Source organism: Pristis pectinata, chromosome 21 (genome assembly GCF_009764475.1).
Source record: "Pristis pectinata isolate sPriPec2 chromosome 21, sPriPec2.1.pri, whole genome shotgun sequence".
Taxonomy (NCBI): Eukaryota; Metazoa; Chordata; class Chondrichthyes; order Rhinopristiformes; family Pristidae; genus Pristis; species Pristis pectinata.
This window is the reverse complement of record NC_067425.1, coordinates 14,950,561-14,971,645: the sequence shown is the minus strand read 5'-3', so window position 1 is coordinate 14,971,645 and position 21,085 is coordinate 14,950,561. Positions and strand designations below refer to the sequence as shown.

Here is a 21,085-nt window from a genome sequence, read left to right as displayed (position 1 = left end):
CTGAATAGTTTGCCATAAATGCCTATTGCACCGATGCGCAAATATCTTCACGCTTAAGAGTGTTGGTTCAAAAGTGATATGTCACATCATTTCACAAAAGTCTTAGCTTGCTAATCTTTAGAGATGGATTGTTTTTAATAGTTATTATATTTCATACAAGACCACAAAAATCTTCAAATCATTATGTGCTTATATATTTAAACTGAATTTTTTGTAGAAACCAGTTCCAATAAAATTAGTCATTTTCCTCTGGCTCAATGTATGACTTTGTTGAGGCCCTGTTCATCTGCCTTGCAAGATATCGCTCTTTTGCAGATGTGATAGTCTCTTGATTGCTGCGTTTGACAAATTTACTGAGCTTTTGGGAGTGTACAGTCCCATTTGTTTCCTTTCCTGAGTCATCTTTTGATCTTTGTTCATACAACAAATTCAAATTTTTGTCCTCATCATCTTTATTTTTGGATTCTACATTTCGTTGTTCATCCTTCTCTTCTGATCTGGATCTCTTGCTATCATGTTTTCTGGATTTTTCTTTTTCTGAAGTATTACCAGAACTATCTTCCTTAGTATCACTGCTTCCATATTTCTTATCAGCTCTTTCATAGGTTTCTGTTCCTTTTTCCTGAATCTCTTTTTCCCAGTTTCTTTCTTCTCGCTCTTGATTCCTATACTTTTCTTCCCTTCTTCTACCATCTTTAGTTGTATATTTTTCCATTTTGTTTCGCTCTCGTTCTTTGAATTTTTCATCTCTCACTTGTTCATCTCTATCTTTATGTCTTTCTCCATGATCTCGTTGTCTCTCATCCCTTCCACTGCTGTGGTCTTTAGATTTCTCTTCCTTGATTCTTTTCTGATCTTTGCTCTCCCTATATCTTTCTCGTTCTTTTTCTTTTCTCGAATGATCTCTTTCTCTGTGCTTTTCTTTTGCACGTCTGTGCTCCTTATGGTTTGATTTTTCCCCACTTCTGCTACTTTTCTCTGCATCTCGATAAGTCTTTGAGTGGCTCTTGGCTTTCTCACTTTTACCCTCTCTGGTCGAATGGCTCACATATTGGTGATGACTTTGCTCTTCCTCACTGGAAGATTCCACATGTCTTCTGTATTGACGGCTCCTTGCTTTCTCTTCGTTAGTGTCCGAGTTGTCTTCATCATTTCTCGTTTTGGAAAACAACTGCTTTTGCCCATGTTTAGCTTTAGTTTCATCACCACTGTCAATTTCAAAGTCACTGTCAGCATCTAGATCTTGGTTAGGTTTATCCTTTACTAAACCACCGGAATTTTTATAGTCATTATCATCAGGTTCTTTTTTCACCCTGAGGAGAAAAATACAAAATGTCAACTCAATGTAACAAAAATCAATAAAAATAGACATTTCAGTTTATAGTTCCAAATTATGACAGAATTGCCAGGATACAAGTGCTGTAAAAATTCTGCTTAATAAATGCTTTCTTTTTCTTATTAAGTAGCCTGATGGACTCATTTCAAGAAATTTTATGAAAGATAATTCTTTCCAAATTTTGATACCTTCAACATTTGTTTTACGTGTTAAATTGTCAACATCTTGAGAAATATTCCGATTTTAAAAATGATTTAAACATGACACACAAGTTACGTTTTTCTCCTTCAAGAACTACAATCAAATTGAAAATATAACAAAACCAGTGGATGGAAGCTTTAAAACAAGATACTCCCAAACACAAGAGATTACGCTGAAGCTTTTTAAATGCACTCTTTTTAGTAAATTACATATTCAAGGTAAAGAATGTTAATACTATGAAATGGATCATATTTTAGCTTTCTGATCTCCCAAAAATGATCAAGCTTAAAATAATTATTTTATAATTCTACAAAAATAAACATGTGTATTACAATGGAAGATTTGGTTCCCATAATTAGGGAATGTTACTGCAAGACAGCTGCTTGTTAAGTATTCACTTTCATTAATGGACAAAAGTAAAGGACTTGCCGACCAGATGGGAAAAATCCAACCAAGGACTGGCACATTGGAACCTCACGTACACCCAACATTTCATTTGGTCAGGCACATGCTTGACATGGAGGGACATGGAGGGACCTGTCATAATGATTAAGGCCTTCCAAAACAAACAAAAATGAAAATCTGTCCAATATCTATGTCATTATTTCTCTGTAAGGAGCATATTTCACTTCCAAATCCAGAGTACATGAAAAGATTAAGATTATAGGGCCAAGTGGTATGTGCAGTAATATAGCTGGATGATCTGTCAAGTAACACTGCCTTAGAGTATTGCTGAATTTCCTGTCTCAGTTATCAGGTTAAGTAACCTATTCAAGACCCCTATTACCCACTACATCATCTTGATCCCAAAGAAATCTTGCTAACCTAATCTCTTCCCTCCTCTTCCCTCATTGTACAACTATTGGCCTGAGCTTTGCTGGGCCATCAGAAAAAAAACACAGGAACAAAGTGAGAGGAACAACTCATGATAAAGTTTACAAATGTACTTCAGCTAGTGTCCTGACTGGAGCATAAGTGAATATGCAACCCATCCAACTGTAGTTCCAGTAACAGTTGTTTACTTCAATAGAACCTAATCAAGATACATATTAGATCCTGGATATTTGAGCATGACTGCAAGCTTGCCTTCTTAAGACCCCCATTCAAATTTTGCCAGTCATTTGCCAAATACTTTGCCTAGCCCATGGGTGAACAATGTACCAGGATAAAATCTCCAATTGTTTCAGCATTTCACACACTCATAATGCTACGTTAAAGCTTAATCCTTACTGAATACTTAATCCAGCTCCTCATTCAAAGGGCACTGATGTGAAGACACAAGGGTCGATGCTCCCTCTCAATGCTGGGTAATGCTGCAGGTCCCAATTTTCCGTTTGAAACTTTGCCTAACGTTTGGGAACTAGCTGCTCTGCCAGTCTTAACAAAAACATATTCTTTTCCATTCCAGATGCCAATTCTGAACCACACTTTAAAATGTCAGTGCTAGCCAAGTTTTGCAGTGGACAGGGTTTCACATGACTGATAGATCAATTGAGAAATTTTAATTTGGTAGAGAGCGTACTTTACACTAATCATTCTTTCCTATCATAACTTTTCATTCAAAACACTCAGCATCATCGTGAACACATTAAGAACAGACCAGAGTGTTTATCTTCAAATTAATTTTACTAAAGGGGGTTTACATTTCCAGATGGTCTAATACAAATATGCCAAGTACTACTACATTCCCTGGATGAAACATGTAAAGATTTTCTTATTGGCAAATAAAAAAGCAAGAGGTTCACACCAGGATGTTTATTTCAATCCAATGCAAATCCTTTCCTTCATATATCAGGCCAACTCTGAGGTCAGGTGATGAGAATTTAATTGTTTACCATCCAAGTGAATCTCTTTGCACAGAGCAATAGATGACTGCTGTAATTCAGCTACAAATTGACAACAGGCATAAATTATAAATTCCATCATAAACAGCTTTATATTCACAACTTCATTTAAGACCATAAGAAATAGGAGCAGAATGAGGCCATTCGGCCCTTTGGGTCTGCTCTGCCATTCGATCATGGCTGATTTATTTTTCCCTCTCAACCCCATTCTCCTGCCTTCTCCCTGTAACCTTTGACGCCCTTGCTAATCAAGAACCTATCAACCTCCGTTTTAAATATACCCAATGACTTGGCTTCCACAGCCGCCTGTGGCAACGAATTCCACAGATTCACCATCCTCTGGATAAAGAAATTTCTCCTCATCTCTGTTCTAAAGGGACATCCTTCTATTCTGAGGCTGTGCCCTCTGGTCCGAGACTCTCCACTTAACCATTTCTATCTTTAAAACTTCACTCTCAGTGGAATAGAACATTCCAATCAGTTAAGTCATGTGGAACTCCATATATAATTGCATGATTAAAGTTGATTGCACACATTTGCCAAATTTGTTTTCTTTTTTAAGAATAGTAATTTATCTGTACTATACAAATAGACTTATCTGTACTATACAAGTTAATTTGCAGGATAAGAGTCATCATGTCATCTAAAAAGAAATAAATTGCATATAACAGATATGCAACCAATTGCAATCCTCTACCCAGACAAACCAACTCATTTGAGGCAGTACAATTTTTCTGACATAGTTTCCCTCATTGAGAAAGAACAATTCAAACTTCCTTTCATAAAGGTGATCAGGAAATCAGGAATTCAGAGGAGACCAGAAATCAAATCTATATCCATCGCAATACCAATACTAAAATATTTAATATTTTCCATTTTCTGGCATCTCCATGCCATGAATTTCTTGTTATTAAGAGGCAAGAAGATTATCTAGGACAAGCTGATAAAATGGTGTCTTATAGCAAACCTGGATAATTCTCATCTGATTTTCTCTTCTATTTTAGCTCCTTACTACAGCATGGGGCAGATTAGTAGTGAGTGAGAGGATTTATGGATTGAGTTGGTGCAGTGATGTAGTAGATAGGCACTTCATTTTGTTAGATTTGATCTTGCACACTGACTTGACTAACACACTACCAAATTATTCCATTTCTTCCTCTATCATTAACATTCCATTAGCTTGTCCATTGGTCATAAATAAATAAATATCCATAATTACAAAATTAAAACAACACTCACAATGATTACCCTTTACTTATTCTTTACTAACAGTATTTATAAAACGTTTGGTGTGAGCATATTTATTGAACATTTTTATCAAAATGGTTCTTCATTTTATTAAATCTTAATTGGAATCATAACGATGAGAATGACGATGATGAGAAGTTATTCGCTGGATTCCGTTTCCAGTGGCCACTGAAATCAGTGTCAATCGTATTGAACAAAAACCCAATTTGTGTAGGGGTAAGCGAGCACACAGAGTTTGGGGGCTAGGCTGATAGAAAAACAACTGTCTTTGACCGCTCCCCCTGCATATTCATTTTATATTTATTTGAAACAAGCAACAACAGCATGTGCAGCATGGTTCTCAGCAGAATCACAAATTATTTGCACATTTATATGCACTTCATTAGCTGCAGGGGTTCATCAAGTGCTACTAATAATTGCATTCTTGCTCCAGACCCTGCAAGACCCTGCATGCTGCAGAGAACAACTTCCATTTCACAATTATTAGTGAAGTACAAGGAAGACTTGGAAAGGATCAGTAGCATTCGTTTCTGGCAGGCGGCAATTATCAAAAATAACCACGATTGAATTGTTCACTGTAGCTTTAATTAGCCAAATATTTTGTGCAAGTTCTTCATTGTGAATTCATTGACTTTGGTTCTGATGCAAGTGAAGTATCTTGAAAATCAAATGACCTGATTGTAGCACCAATACAATTATGCATCTTACCCTTTGGTTCCACGAATGCTGCATTCTGGAATAACCTCTTCACCCACTTTTTGATTCAAAAAATGCCGGTAAAAACCACTAAGGTCTTTCTGTTTAGTTACATCCAAAGAAGCTGGCAGAAACCAAAACAAAAAAAATAGTAAAGACATGTTTTCTAACCAACCAATAATCTGCAGCGTTTTGCTCAAGAAACATAACTTCTGCCACTTGTTACTTGGAAAGTTACTATTCTTCAGAAGCTGCTTCTTGCTACTCTGCAAGCAACTAACATGATTTGCAGAAGTGAAAGGGAAATGATTCTTTTGACCCTAGTTTACTGTTATAGAAAGCGAAGGAAAAAAAAGGATGGTTTTAATAAACTCACAGGACAAGCTGAGATATTTACTTTTTCATTTAAACTACAGCCATGAGAGAAAAGAATCCCTCTGGAGAGAGGGAAAAGCATCATATTCCAGTGTCTCTCTTAAATCTGTAACTCCGTTGCAGCAGAAAATATTAAGACTCAACCCACTGTCACAGATAAAGGATTATCTTCTCACGTGAAACATAATGCATTTTTAAGTAACCCCTTTGAACTCTGGCAGCATCCCATTGACTGAAATTACCCAGTTTACTAAAGCCCACTACAGATTCTATACACATGCACATAATGCACGATAGCTCACCCTCCAGCTCTGCTTCTCTGCGTTCTTGCTCCTTCTCTTCAGCTCTTTCCAGGAGTTTCTTTTTATAAGCAGAAGTGACAAATGCATCTTTGTCCACATACTTCTCCCCTTCAGCCTCTCGTTCCTTTTGGATTTTTCGCTCCATCCTTCTGTCTTGCTCCTTCTTGCGTTCACCTACAGCTTTCAGCAGGCTCTCAATATACTTGGACTTTGTGAGGGATGGGATTGGAGAAAACTGGTAGGTTAGTTTACAAATGAAAATCAATTTTTAAACATAATTTAAACACTGGCCCACAAGAGTTGGCATTGGAAAATTCCTCAAAGCTTGCCACAGGTGATTCATACCATCAAGGAGCATTCACAATTTATCTAATCAATTTAATGAGGATGCATAATTTCTAGAAATACTTCAGCAGAAGGAAGGACAATGAAATTTCTTCCCAACTTGAAAAGATAATAAAAGATGGCAGGAATGCTATATTACATTGAGGTTTGCCAATTTTCTCAGTTCTTTTTCCACTGTGTTTCCCTTCTATTCTAGACCGTGAACTTACAAACCTTTGTTCTTTTCTCTGATTGTAATCTAATTATTTTAAATGGATACTTATAATTTCAAAAATTAGGCCAAATTACAAGGCTGTTTGGCTTAAAATCACTTTTAACACAAACACTAATTTATATCAAGCAAGGAAAAAAAAATGATTTTGTAGCGGTTGCTACCGCGGAATAAAACAAGACTCTACTCGGAGGATTGCCAAACAGAACTGGTTTATTTTCCCGCCTTGCGCGGGCCCTTTAAGGGAGAATGCTCCCGCCCAAAACAACCGGTAATGACGTAAGTCCTATGTCATCAGGACCTTCCCGCGCGCGGGTTCTCCCCGTCGCTCGGAAAGACGAGGCCCGCCGCCATCTTGGGCCTCGTCGCTCCGACGCCACGCGACCCGACTGCCAAGCCGGTTCGCCCGACAACCCCCCCCCAGAACCGGCGAGACAGTCCCCAAGGTCCGTGGGCTGTGCCAGCTGCCGCTTAGGGGGGGCGGCCTCTGCGTCGCGGCGTGGCAACCTCGACAGGCTGTTGCAGATCCAAATGGGCCGGTTTGAGGCAGTCCGCCGTGAAAACCTGTTCCCTGTCTCCAATGTCCAAAATAAAAGTGGATCCGTTATTCCGTATGACTCGGAACGGTCCCTCATATGGTCGTTGCAATGGCGCCCGAGGTGTGCCCCTGCGAACAAAAACAAACTTACAGTCCCGTAGTTCCTTGGGCTGGCAGGATGGGGCTTGACCGTGCCGTGAGGTGGGAATCGGGGCCAAGGCGCCAAGCTTCTCGCGCAGTCTTTGTAGGACTGCTGGGGGTTGTTCCCCTTGGTCCCGAAGGGCAGGTATGAAATCCCCGGGGACAACTAGTGGCGCCCCGTATACAAGCTCAGCTGACGAAGTGCGGAGGTCTTCTTTGGGGGCAGTGCGTATGCCGAGCAGGACCCAAGGCAGCTCGTCAACCCAGTTAGGACCCTTCAGGTGGGCCATCAAGGCCGATTTCAGATGGTGGTGAAAACGTTCCACCAACCCATTTGATTGAGGATGGTAGGCCGTGGTGGTGTGCAGCTGCGTCCCTAGCAGGTTCGCTAATGCAGCCCAGAGACTGGAAGTGAATTGGGTGCCTCTGTCTGAAGTGATGTGGGCCGGAACACCAAAACGTGAGACCCAAGTTGTGAGCAGCGCCCGGGCGCAGGAATCAGTTGTGATGTCAGTCAGGGGGGTTGCCTCAGGCCACCTCGTGAACCGGTCCACGATGGTAAGGAGGTACCGGGCTCCTCTTGAAACCGACAGAGGGCCCACGAGGTCGACATGTATGTGGTCGAACCTCCTACGGGTAGGCTCGAACTGCTGTGGTGGGACCTTGGTGTGTCGCTGGATTTTTGACGTCTGGCAGTGCGGACAAGTCCTGGCCCACTCACTGACCTGTTTGCGCAGGCCATGCCAGACAAACTTGCTGGCGACCAGTCGGACAGTAGATCTGATGGATGGGTGCGCCAACCCATGTACCGAGTCAAAAACGCGTCTCCGCCAGGCTGCAGGGACTATAGGGCGGGGCTGACCAGTCGCAACGTCGCAAAGTAGGGTCCGCTGACCTGGACCAACCAAGAAATCTCGGAGCTGCAGACCCGAGACTGCGGTTCTGTAGCTGGGCAGTTCGTCGTCGGCTTGCTGTGCGTCAGCTAGGGCCGTGTAGTCGACACCCAAGGATAGGTTGTGGATGGTTGGTCTGGAAAGTGCATCAGCATCGACATTATCCTTTCCGGAGACATGTTGGATGTCAGTTGTGAACTCGGAAATGTAGGATAAATGTCTCTGCTGACGAGCTGACCAGGGATCGGAGACTTTGGAGAAGGCAAAGGACAGAGGCTTATGATCGGTGAAAGCGGTGAAAGGCCTGCCTTCTAGAAAGTATCGGAAATGCCGGACCGCCAGATACAGCGCTAGAAGTTCCCGATCAAAAGCGCTGTACTTCAGTTCGGGCGGTCTAAGGTGCTTGCTGAAAAATGCCAAGGGTTGCCAGCGGCCTTCGAGTAGCTGTTCCAGTACCCCACCCACCGCGGTGTTGGACACGTCTACCGTGAGGGCAGTCGGGACATCAGTCCTGGGGTGTACCAGCATCGTGGCGCCTGCCAGGGCGTCTTTGGCCTTAACGAAAGCAGCCGCAGCCTCGTCAGTCCAGGTGATGTCCTTGCCCTTACCAGCCAGCAGCGAGAACAGAGGGCGCATGATACGGGCTGCTGCAGGGATGAAACGATGGTAAAAGTTGACCATCCCAAGGAATTCCTGTAGGCCTTTGACTGTGTCGGGGCGGGCAAAATGGCAAATAGCATCCACCTTGGCGGGTAGGGGTGTTGCCCCGTCGCTGGTGATTTTGTGGCCGAGGAAATCGATACAGTCAAGTCCGAATTGGCACTTGGACGGGTTGATCGTGAGGCCGAAATCGCGGAGGCGGGAATACAGCTGGCGGAGGTGGGAAAGGTATTCCTGGCGGTTACGGCTGGCAATCAGTATGTCGTCCAAGTAAATGAACACGAAGTCCAGGTCTCGGCCTACCACGTCCATCAGCCGCTGGAAGGTCTGCGCGGCGTTCTTAAGGCCGAACGGCATCCAAAGGAATTCGAACAGGCCGAATGGGGTGATAATTGCAGTTTTGGGGACGTCATCTGGATGGACCGGGATTTGGTGGTATCCCCTAACGAGGTCCACTTTGGAAAAGATGCGGGCCCCGTGTAAGTTCGCTGCGAAGTCCTGGATGTGAGGGATGGGATAGCGGTCCGGGGTGGTGGCATCATTCAGCCTGCGGTAGTCGCCGCAGGGCCTCCACCCTCCGGTGGCTTTGGGGACCATGTGCAGGGGGGAGGCCCAGGGGCTGTCTGACCTGCGAACAATCCCCAGCTCCTCCATGTGACGGAACTCTTCCTTTGCCAGGCGGAGCTTGTCTGGAGGTAATAGTCGTGCTCGGGCATGAAGGGGTGGCCCTGTGGTAATGATGTGTGGGCCTAGAATTTGTAAACGAAGGTGCCAAAATCGATGGGAATTCGGCTAGGAGCTTGGCGAAATCGTCGCCAGAAAGGGAAATGGAGTCCAGGCGCGGGGCTGGTGGGCTGATTTCTCCCAGGGGATAGGTCCGGAGAGTGCTAGAGTGGACTAACCGCTTCCTTCGCAGGTCGACTAACAGGTTGTGGGCCCGAAGGAAATCGGCTCCTAGGAGTGGTCGGGCGACGGTGGCAGGGGAAAGGTCCAGGTAAAACGGCTGCCGCCAAAGTGTAATTGAAGCGTACGGGTGCCGAAAGACCGTATCGTTGTACCGTTGGCAGCATTGAGTAGAGGACCTGGTGGCCTGTCACGAGTGTCGCGGCCTGTCGGGGGCAAAATACTGACCTCCGCTCCAGTATCAACGAGGAAACGCCGTCCAGATTTCTTGTCCTGAACGAAGAGGAGGCTCTGTCGGCGGCCAGCCGCCGTAGCCATCAGCGGTGGCTGGCCCTGGCGTTTCCCTGAAACTTGCAGGGTGGGCGGCATCGACGGGCCTCCGCACCCCACCTCTGATGGTAGAAGCACAGCTGGTCACCCGTGTCGTCGTCTGCGTTCCTGGGGCGTGGCTGCTCGGTTGCTGGGGCCGGGCGAGGCGGGCGTTGGGCTCGCGGCCTGGTGATTTGACTGACGGACGAACCGCTCTCGCGCTTGGCCCTCCACAGGACATCTGCCCGGGCGGCCACCTCACGGGGGTTGCTGAAGTCGGCGTCAGCTAACAACAAGTGGATGTCATCGGGGAGCTGTTCGAGGAAGGCCTGTTCGAACATCAGGCATGGCTTGTGTCCCTCGGCCAATGCCAGCATCTCATTCATTAGGGCGGATGGGGATCTGTCCCCCAGGCCATCCAGATGAAGCAGGCGGGCGGCGCGCTCACGACGGGAGAGGCCGAAGGTCCGGATCAAAAGGTCTTTGAAAGCCGGGTACTTATCTCCCTCCGGAGGCGACTGGATGAAGTCTCCAACCTGGGCGGCTGTCTCCTGGTCCAGAGAGCTAACCACATGGTAGTACTTCGTGGAGTCGGAGGTGATCTGCCGAAGGTGGAATTGCGCTTCGGCCTGGTCAAACCAGACGCTGGGCCGAAGTGTCCAAAAGGTGGGCAGCTTGAGGGCCACTGCGTTGGCTGCTGCGCTGTCGTCCATTTCGCGGGTCCAAAAGCCGTTTGGACCGTCGGGGTCACCAATGTAGCGGTTGCTACCGCGGAATAAAACAAGACTCTACTCGGAGGATTGCCAAACAGAACTGGTTTATTTTCCCGCCTTGCGCGGGCCCTTTAAGGGAGAATGCTCCTGCCCAAAACAACCGGTAATGACGTAAGTCCTACGTCATCAGGACTTTCCCGCGCGCGGGTTCTCCCCGTCGCTCGGAAAGACGAGGCCCACCGCCATCTTGGGCCTCGTCGCTCCGACGCCGCGCGACCCGACTGCCGAGCCGGTTCGCCCGACTAGACGGTGAGTCTCCACAATTTGTTCAAAATCTCTACAAGTCATAATTAAAGATTTCAACATTTTAAAAGGCTAATAGATTTAAAGCAATACTTCACAAAGAAATCTATACCTCAAAGATGATTGCCAATTTCTACAAGTAATTTCCATCCACTGTGGACATCCTAGGCAATAACATCCTCTCCAATGGCAAAGGAACAAGGCTAGTAATTTTAACTAGTATTCAATGTAGGCCACTAATTCTATTGAACATTTTTTAATGTTTAAATGATCTCTCTGGCTGAAACTTGGATAGTATTTCACTGTTTGCTGCCAATTGAAAATATTTGTGAAATAGCAATTACTTAACCAAAAATTATCTGGCTGCCAATGCACAATAAGAGATGGATTTACATATGAGAGCTCCTCTGCCAGGGAAGTATCAAACATGAAATACTCGGCAGGTCAGGCAGCTGTTGTGGAGAGGAAAGGGTATCAGTAAAGGCCACTGAGCTGGAATGTTAACTACTAAGTATTCCCCACCATTTCTGGTACATCAGATTCCAAGCATCTGCAATATTTTGCTTAGGTATCAAACAGTATCAGGTAAAATGTGCAAGTGCAACAGCACAATTTATTTTAATGTGCCACTAACTAGCTGGTTTATGAGTGGTGTTTATACTCACTATTACCCAAATGCTCTTATAGCAAGAGGTAGTCGTGATGTGCAAAATCTCAAGGCTTGGGTGCGGATGTGATAGACATGAGAAAACCTTAGCTGTGCAATTTTAAAATTTTACGATTAGTACATCTACCTGTTTATTTGAACCAGATAGTAATTTTGTGTTGCTTTCCAGTTTCTTCTGTTGAAGATCATCATAAACACTGTCATACTCGTAGACTGTGGCATCTTCTGCCAGTGCTTTTTGGATTTCCAATTTCGTCTATTTTAAAAAGAAATACTGATCAAACACTTACACTTAAGTTCGGCAGTACATCAGGGAGGGGAAAAAAAAAATCAGTATTCATTAATCAATACTTCGAATATTTACAAAGCACAACAAATACAGAAAAATATCTACAGTATTCATAGAGGTACAATACTTCCTCTCCCCATCCCATCCTCAAACAAATATAAATTTGTTAAAAGATAGAATTCAAGAGAAAAGGAGGTGCAGCGGATTTGGTGAGGGAATTACAAAGTATCCTTGTCATTGACAGAGAGAGAGCAACAGACAGGGCAGAATCTGTGAACTGGAGAAGCCAAGATGTTGAAGGGGAAAGGTAAAGGCCAATTTAGAAGAATGGAATCAGGTCTGGTCAATATCACCAAGCCAGATGGTAGAGGTATTGGAAGGAGGTGTCAAGGATGCTGACAGTTCATGAGAGGATAATACACCACAATCATAACTTGGTGCCACTTCAAGAATGTAAGATTCCATCCTCTGAATAGGATAAAAACCAACACTCGAGATGGGCGGGCCTCAAGATTACTTGTCATTATTAATTATTAAAGAGCACTCTCCAAGTACCTAAGCCAACATTTTCTTTCAACTACCAAAAAGACTAACTCATCTCTCTCATTTGCTGTTAGTTGTACTTTACTGCAGAAAATGTGGCTGATGCACCTGATCACAAAACAACAATGGCTAAGTGTTTAAAGACAATGCTGATGAATCAAGCAGGGGATCTATCTTGGCTATGAGATCACCAACATTACAGAAACCACTTTTCAGAGAATTTGATTAATTCCGTGTGATATTAAGAAACAGTTGAGAGCACTGGATACAGCAAAGGGTACTGTACCCAACAACGTCCCAGTTAAACATCTGCACTCCCAAACTAATTGCACATCAAGCCGAGCTATTCCAGTATGAAACATCGCTGGAATCTATCTGACAATGTGGAAGACTGCCCACATTGCCCAGGTATGTCCTGTCCACAAAAAGTAGGACAAATCTAATCTTGCTAATAACTAACAATCAGTCAATATACTCTCAATATTCAGCAGAACATAGAAGGTGTAATGATAATGCTTTCCAGTAGCAATTGCTAACAACTAGCTCACCAATACTCAGTTTGTGCACCACCATGGCCACTTATCCCCAGAACTCATCACAGCCTTAGTCCAATTATGGACCAAAGAGGTGAATTCCAGAACAGAAATGAGAGTGGCAGTTCTTGATATCAAGTCAGCATTTGATTGAGTACAGCAGCGTAAAACTGAAGTCCTTGGGCACCAAGGGATAAAAGACCAAAGGATAGGAGTCCTTCATACACAAAGAAAGATGGCTGTGGTTGTTGAAGGTCCTGCAGAATATCACCTCTGGAGTTCTTCAGGTCAATGTCCTAAAGCAACTATCTTCAGCCTCTTCACCCATGATCTTCTTTTCATCATTGGGTCAGAAGTGGGATTGTTTGCTCAAAATTCATTTTTACTGGAATTCCTCAGTAGATGAAGCACCACAAGTGCTAGGTAATGGCCATCTCCAACAAGAGAGAGTCTGATCACCTACTCTTGACACTTATGCCACCATCATTTCCCGTACCAGCAAAACTTGGAGGCGCCATTGACCAGAAATTCACCATAGCTATAAAGGCGGCCAGAAACCAAGTACTGTGTGGCAAGTGACTCAACTCCTGACACCACAAACCTTTCCACTACTTACATAGCACAAGCTGAAATACTCTGTCTCCTGGATGGTAGCAATTCCAACAACACATAAGCTCAACAATAACAAGGACAAAGCAACTCATTTGTTTGATACCTCCGCTACAGGTGTACCACTGTCCAAAATGCACTGCAATTACTCACCTAGTTTTCTCTAAAAGCACTTCCCAAACCCACAACCTCTACCATCGGGAACAAGGGCTTCAGGTGCATGGAAACACCATCACCTGCAGATTCCCAAGTGCACACCATTGTGATTAGGGAATTTACAGCTATTCCTTCATCATAACTGGTTTTAAATTCTGGAATTCCCTACCCAACAGTACCTTAATCAGCAGGATTGTAGCAGTTCAGAAGATGGTTCGGCATCACCTTCTTCAGGGATGGGCAAGTGATGACAGTGAATCCCAGATCCGAAAAAATGAATAAGTAGTAATCTGCTGGCTGTGTTTGGGGGCACAACCTGGAGGAGGAAGTACTCTGATTGCAACTTAAATACGCTGCTGTATTCAACAGCAACTCCATCTCACAGTAATAGATTTGTGAAGAGCTTCCAGATTTATTTTAATGTTACAGTAATTTCCTTCCTTCTTTGTTTAGCAGATGCAAAGCTGCTTATTATCATTTGTTACCGATGCAGTAACCTTGGAAATGAAAAATTCTATATAATGGATTCATTAATATATACTTCTACATTAATAGATGTTGAAGATACAAATGTGCCTCTCATTCTGGTAACATCACTGAATAAAATCATTGCTTTCTTTACAATTTGATACTTCATGTCAAATAGTGGCAGGATTTTCTCTCAGGTTCCATACGGGATCACATCACACATTCCTATTAGACAATATTAATTATAACAGTATGCAACTGCCTTGAAATGTAAAAACAGCTCTAAAAGCTGCAATAATTTTTTGTATATCTGATTGATATAGAATGATAAATAAGTATTCAAATTCTGAATTTCAGAGCTGGATTTGCCCCTTAGATACAGATTTAAGTTTCAGCCACAAACAAATGTTTAAGTTTGACATTATTTGCCTATAAATTATAGAGACCTCAATGTGCTTCATCTTAGCATTTCAGTAACATCTTTCCACAAACCCTTTTATATGTTGAAGCATTTATTCATGGAAGCTGTTTGGTACTGTACAGGGCCACAACTTTTTAAACAGACCTACCTACTAAAATGAGAGTAAAAATTCTGAAAAATCAACAGAACAACCTAAATCCTAAAGCTATAATGCAACCATAAAAGCTTTTAATCCACCCAAGGTGTACACTCCAGCGCCTAGAACATAGACCGATTTATGTTTGCTATTAGTATGCAAAAGGCACATTAAAATTGTTTTGTGTGTGTTTTGAAGGCTTCACAGCATTTTCCTGCTGAAGTCCTGAATATCAAGAAATTGGACGAGGTACTTCCAGGGATGATTCACTTTAAAGAGAATGTCATTTTCTGGGTGTCTCTTATACATGACAACATCATCAACATACAAAAGAAATATTTACTTAATATTGACTTAAATTGGTGTGAAAAAGTGCAACTTGCAATTTTCACTCTCAGTCCAACAAAATGAAAAACATGCACCAAGTTGCTAATCATTTGTCAGTTAAAGTGCATCTCCTGTGATATCAATATTCACCCTTCCCATTGTGTATGGGTTACCGATCATTGACCTGTCACAGTCTCAGACCACTACTTTCTTTAGAGAGGTGTGTGTGGTTGAGAGAGCAGACACATGTATAACGTACAGTATATACCTCCTCCCCCTTTTCCTTGTGTCCATGTCAGCCTTCTGCAATTAATGTGGCTGCCACTGAGGTCCTCAGTCTTCTGATCCTTATTCCATGGATACCAGTGGCAATGACATGGCAGCCATGATCTACATACACAAATGTCATTTTGAATTGTGCAGGCCACATTTTAGTATATGTAAATGGAGGTAAAAATACACAAATGATTTTTAAAGCTAAATTTCACCAATTTCATTATTTTATAGACCTAGTACAGCACCTATTTAGCACATCATTTATAGGATTAAATCATAAATTAAACTAACCTACCATGCGATGAGGTTCCATTCTAATTTATTCTTTGTTGTGATTGTTTATATTTACTCTATAATTCTCCACCTTTTCCCCTTCATGCAACCTTTTTTCAGTTTTGGAGACTTGTAATATAACCACACGTGAAATCGTGCACAATATTTACATTCCAATACTGATTTTACACCAATTGTATTGAAGTTATGTAGTAATTAATTAAATAATCAAAATTTATTAATGATGGGTTTGTTTAAAATTGATAAGAATACACATTTTCTCTCACACAAGTACGTATGATGCTGTACCTGCTTCATCATTCTTTTCTTCAGTGACTCCTTCTGAAGGTTCTCACTTACTGACATCTGCGAGGACAAAATAAAAATGCTGAATAATACTCAATCTTACATCCTGTAATTAACTGTAAAAAAAGCAAATAGGAGTTACCCTGACCTCTTATTCACTGTTTCAAATTTTTACTCCTTATACAAAAGCAGAAACACAGAGTGAGAGTATGAGAGAGTAATAAAACTGTGTAATTACTTTCAGAGAAAAATGTAAGTAAATATGTAAAGGCAAAAAAAAGAGTTCAATTCTTCAAAATAAAGATTGTGTGTAAAGAAAGCCCATTTATACAAGACCATGAAAGGACCAAAATGCTCAGATTCTAAGCATTGCATTTATTTACATTTACCAATGGGAATTTCTTATTTCCTCGGGATACTTTATCTCATTTTCAATCAAAGTACTGGCTACATTGTGATGAAACTTATTTTAAGATTAATGTAACGCTTACTACCTTTTAAAAATCAGAATCACAATAGCCAATGGAGACATAAATATTCAAGGTAGGATTTTAAATGAGTTACAGGACTAATTACACATAGGTCCCGATAGTATGTGTTTCCAGAAAATGAAATTGTTGGCATAAATGTGCATGTGCGTCCATTAAAACTAATAGCTGCACATAACTACAGTATATTAAACACCAATACACTAATGATGGACTGTAACTAGTCTGCTGAATGGAGTAGAGCCATGAGCATTCAATTTCAGACTTGCCTACAGCACTGCAAGCAAGATCTTTGAAGAAACTGAATACTGCACTTTAATAAAATGTGCAATATTTTAGAAAATATTATCAATTCTTTAATAACAAATTCAGTTCTTTTAAGAGTCTTCAACTTTCCACATCACCAAGGTGACTTAATCTCCATATTGTAGATGTAAAAATACTTCTAGACATTCTAATCCTATAGACAGCAGTGAGTACAGTCCAATATACTTCACTGGCTATGAAGTGCTTTGGGACTCTTTGGAAGATGCAGAAGGTATTATACAAATGAAAATCCTTTAACTTGTGGGAACATTCAATAAGTTATACAAATAATAACGCAGCACTTGAATTGTACTTTTACCCAAGGGACAAGAATTCCATTTTATATTAATGTTTGAGGTTCCAAGGTCTTCAACTTAATTTCCTAACAGTATGAATAATGATAAGTGTCAACATTAAACAAATAAAATTTTAAAATAATATTGTATATCTGACTCTCTCATCTGTTATATTACAGCATTTTACAGTCCAGTTCCTATTTCACTTTTTTGGCCATGCTTTAAAAAAAATGAACGAAAGCACTAACTTCCTTTGATTTAAATCTTTATAAAATGTTCTCCACGAAGGATGTGATTGCGCTGGAGAGGTTGCCTGCGATGTTACCTGGGTTGGAAGGTTTCAGTTACGAGGAAAGACTGGGTAGGGTGGGTTGGCTTTACTTGGAGCAGAGGAGGGTGAGGGGGACCTGACAGAGGTATACCAGAATATGAGAAGCACAGATAAGGGAGACGTTTAAAACCAGAAGGCATAGTTTTAAGGTAAGGAATAAGAAGATTAAGGAGGATCCGGTGAACATTTTTTTCACCTAGAGACTGGTTGCAACCTGGAATGCACTGCCCAAGGAGGTGGAGGAGGCATTCTCACAACAGAAGTGCATCTGGACATTCACTTGAATTGCCGAGGCATAGTTGGCTATGGACCAACTGCTCGGTAATGGAATTAGTTTCAATAGGTGGGAGGCAGCATAAAGGAAATTACAGACCTATTAGTCTGACGTCAGTGGTGGGAAAGTTATTGGAATTGATCCTCAAGGATGGGGTTATGGAATACCTAGAGGTGCAAGGCAAGATAGGTTCTAGCCAACATGGTTTTGTGAAAGGAAGATCCTGCCTGACCAACCAACCTATTGGAGTTTTTTGAAGAAATCACAGGTAGGGTGGATAAGGGAGAGGCGGTAGATGTTGTGTATTTAGACTTTCAAAAGGCCTTTGACAAGGTGCCACATAAGAGACTATTTAATAAGATGAGAGGTCATGGAATTACAGGTAGGATAACAGAATGAGCATTGGCTGGTTGGCAGCAAGCAAAGGGTGGGAATAAAAGGATCTTGTTCTAGTTGGCTACCGGTTACTAGTGGTGTGCCGCAGGGGTCGGAGTTGGGGCCACTTCTTTTTACCTTGTACATTAACTATTTGGATGATGGAGTAAATGGTTTTGTGGCTAAGTTTGCGGATGACACCAAGATAGGTGGAGGAGTAGAGAGTATTGAGGAGACAGGAAGGTTGCAGAGAGACCTAGATAGTTTAGGAGAATGGACAAGGAAATGGCAGATGAGATTCAATGTTGAGAAATGTGCAGTTGTACACTTTGGAAACAGAAATAAACGGGCAGATTATTATCTAGAAGGAGAGAAAATTCAAAGTACAGAAGTACAAAGGGACTTGGGGGTACTCGTGCAGGATACCTTAAAGGTTAACCACCAGGTCGGATGGGTGGTAAAGAAAGTGAGTGCTATGTTGGCATTTATTTTGAGAGGTATAGTGTATAAAAGTAAGGAAGTGTTGATGAGGCTCTACAGGGCACTAGTGAGGCCTCATTTGGAATACTGTGCACAGTTTTGGGCCCCATATCTTAGGAAAGATGTGCTGATGTTGGAGAGGGTTCAGAGGAGATTTACGAGGATGATTCCAGGAATGAAAGGGCTTACATATGGTGAGCGTTTGTCGGCTCTTGGACTGTACTCACTGGAGTACAGAAGAATGAGAGGGGACCTCATAGAGACATTTAAAATGTTGAAAGGACTGGACAGAGTAGATGTGGTCAAGCTGTTTCCCCTGGTAGGTGAGTCCAGGACCAGAGGGCACCATCTTAGAATTAGAGGGTACAGGTTTAAAACAGAGATGGGGAAGAATTCAACATTGAATTTGTGGAATTCTTTGCCACGTACAGCAGTGGAGGCCAGATCATTGGAGGCATTTAAGGAAGAGATAGATAGATATCTAAATAGTCGGGGTATCAAGTGATATGGGGATAAGGCCGGAAATTGGGGTTAGGTTTTTTTTCCCCTTTCACAGACACTGCCTGACGGCTGAGTTTTTTTTCAGTATCTTTTGTTTTTATTTCAAATTTCTACATTTTTTTTCCATTAGAAATTGGGAACTATCTTCCACAAAAAGCAATTGATACTTGGAAAATTTTTAATTTTAAATCCAAGGTTGGTAAATTGGTTTATTATTGTCACATGCACTGAGCTACAGTGAAAAACTTGTTTTGCATGCTGTTCATACAGATCAATTCATTACAACAGTGCATTGAGGTAACACGAGGTAAAACAGTAACAGAATGAAGACAGTTACAGAGAAAGTGCAGTGCAGGTAGACAATAAGGCGCAAGGTCATAATGAGGTAGGTTGCGAGGTCAAGAGTCCATCTTATCATACTAGGGGACCATTCAATTGTCAATAGCGGGATAGAAGCTGTCCTTGAGCCTGGTGGTATGTGCTTTCAGGCTTTTGTACCTTCTGTGCAATAGGAAGGGGGAAGAAGAGAGAATGTCCAGGGTGGGTGAGGTCTTTGATTATGTTGGCTGCTTTACCGAGGCAGCGAGAAGTGTAGACAAAGTGCACGGACCGGATGGACATGACATCGATAGACTTATAATAAGAAAGGCATAAATAATATGAAGAAAAGGTGGTTGGATGGAGTTTGAATTTAGAAGACCTTCAGTGGAACAAACTCAAGGTCCTTAAAAACATAATCCTGTTCCTAAAAAGTGGTTTGTAATGACTTTTCCATTTAGCCAGATTTTGAGCTTTACTATTAAATTATGGCAAAATTCAAGCAATTGTGCCTATAATGGTTATTAGTTGAATTATTTCTATTAACAGCACAAACAAGGTTAAAATTACTTGCCAGAAGTGTTTTCCCTGAGTTATTGATATACATGAACAGTTTACTATAACAAAAATTAAGCTATTCCATCAGATGTAGAGACACAAGAGATTCTGCAGATACTGAATCTGGAGCAACACACACAAAATGCTGGGGATCTCAGCAGGTTTGGCAGCAACTATGGAGGGAAATAAACAGTTGATTTTCAGGTCGAGACCCTTCATCAGTGTCTTCAGCATTTTGTGTGTGTTGGTCCATTAAATGTAGATTGTGTTTAGTGTATATCTACCTGCTTTAACATTCAATAAAACATTGCCCAGTGGCTTTTAAATTCCTGTGCCTATAGAAGACAAGAAGATATCTTGCCAACATGTGACATGATTAGTAAGCTACTATGCAATGACCAGGTTTTTCTGTGCATGGACATAATGTTCAAAGATAATCTGGGTTCTACTTAATCCTGAAGCATCCTCAAATCATGCTTACACTGAAGCACGCAGCTATTCAGGAGAAGTTGGAGCAGCTGCAGGCAGCTCCTACTCTACCCAGTCTATTAATTGAACTCATTACATATTAAATTATCTGAAATCCCAAGAATGTACTATTAAATTTCAGTAATCTATATTTAGGAATTATGTTGCAAAGACATAAATATTAAAATGAATAATAATGAAATTGGGTAGAAAGGCAGAGTCCTGAAAGACTACACTGAACTGTCTGTCAAATGCTAAATCCGAGAATAAATCAGCTATCAACTGTGTTTGCTCTCACTGTTCAAAAAGCAAACTTTAATAAAATAAAAATTCAACCATACCAACAATTAACTATAATCATTTCTCAAATTCATTGGTTGATGTTTCCTATTCTGCTCTATTCTGTGAAATAATCAAACTTTTATGAAGTATTTTGTTTCAAAAATGCTTGTATTCCAATCATTCTTTATTTTGTTGATAACGTTTTGCCTCACTCATTTAGAAGAACGCTAATACATCATAAAAGAAAATCAATAGCAAATGCAAAGATGACCAGCACAAAACAATCTTTGTACAAAAAAGAACACAAATCCTAGCATTTAGATTCTTTAAGAAGGATATGTATAGCATGCAAAAGCCAGCCAGTTCCTTACAACTATATCTAGATT

At 41.6% G+C, this 21,085-nt stretch overlaps 1 protein-coding gene across 1 annotated transcript in view; it reads right to left on the bottom strand.

Moving 5' to 3' along the window:
- The window catches only part of nsrp1 (nuclear speckle splicing regulatory protein 1), a 40,542-nt gene continuing 19,457 nt past the window's right edge, over positions 1-21,085 (bottom strand). The window contains exons 3-7 of the mRNA XM_052035582.1: positions 16,026-16,082; positions 11,813-11,941; positions 6,003-6,210; positions 5,338-5,449; positions 1-1,313 (exon numbers count right to left, since the gene is read on the bottom strand). Coding sequence (XP_051891542.1) covers positions 236-1,313; positions 5,338-5,449; positions 6,003-6,210; positions 11,813-11,941; positions 16,026-16,082 — 1,584 coding nt within the window. The 3' untranslated portion in view covers positions 1-235. The remainder of the gene's footprint in view (positions 1,314-5,337; positions 5,450-6,002; positions 6,211-11,812; positions 11,942-16,025; positions 16,083-21,085) is intronic.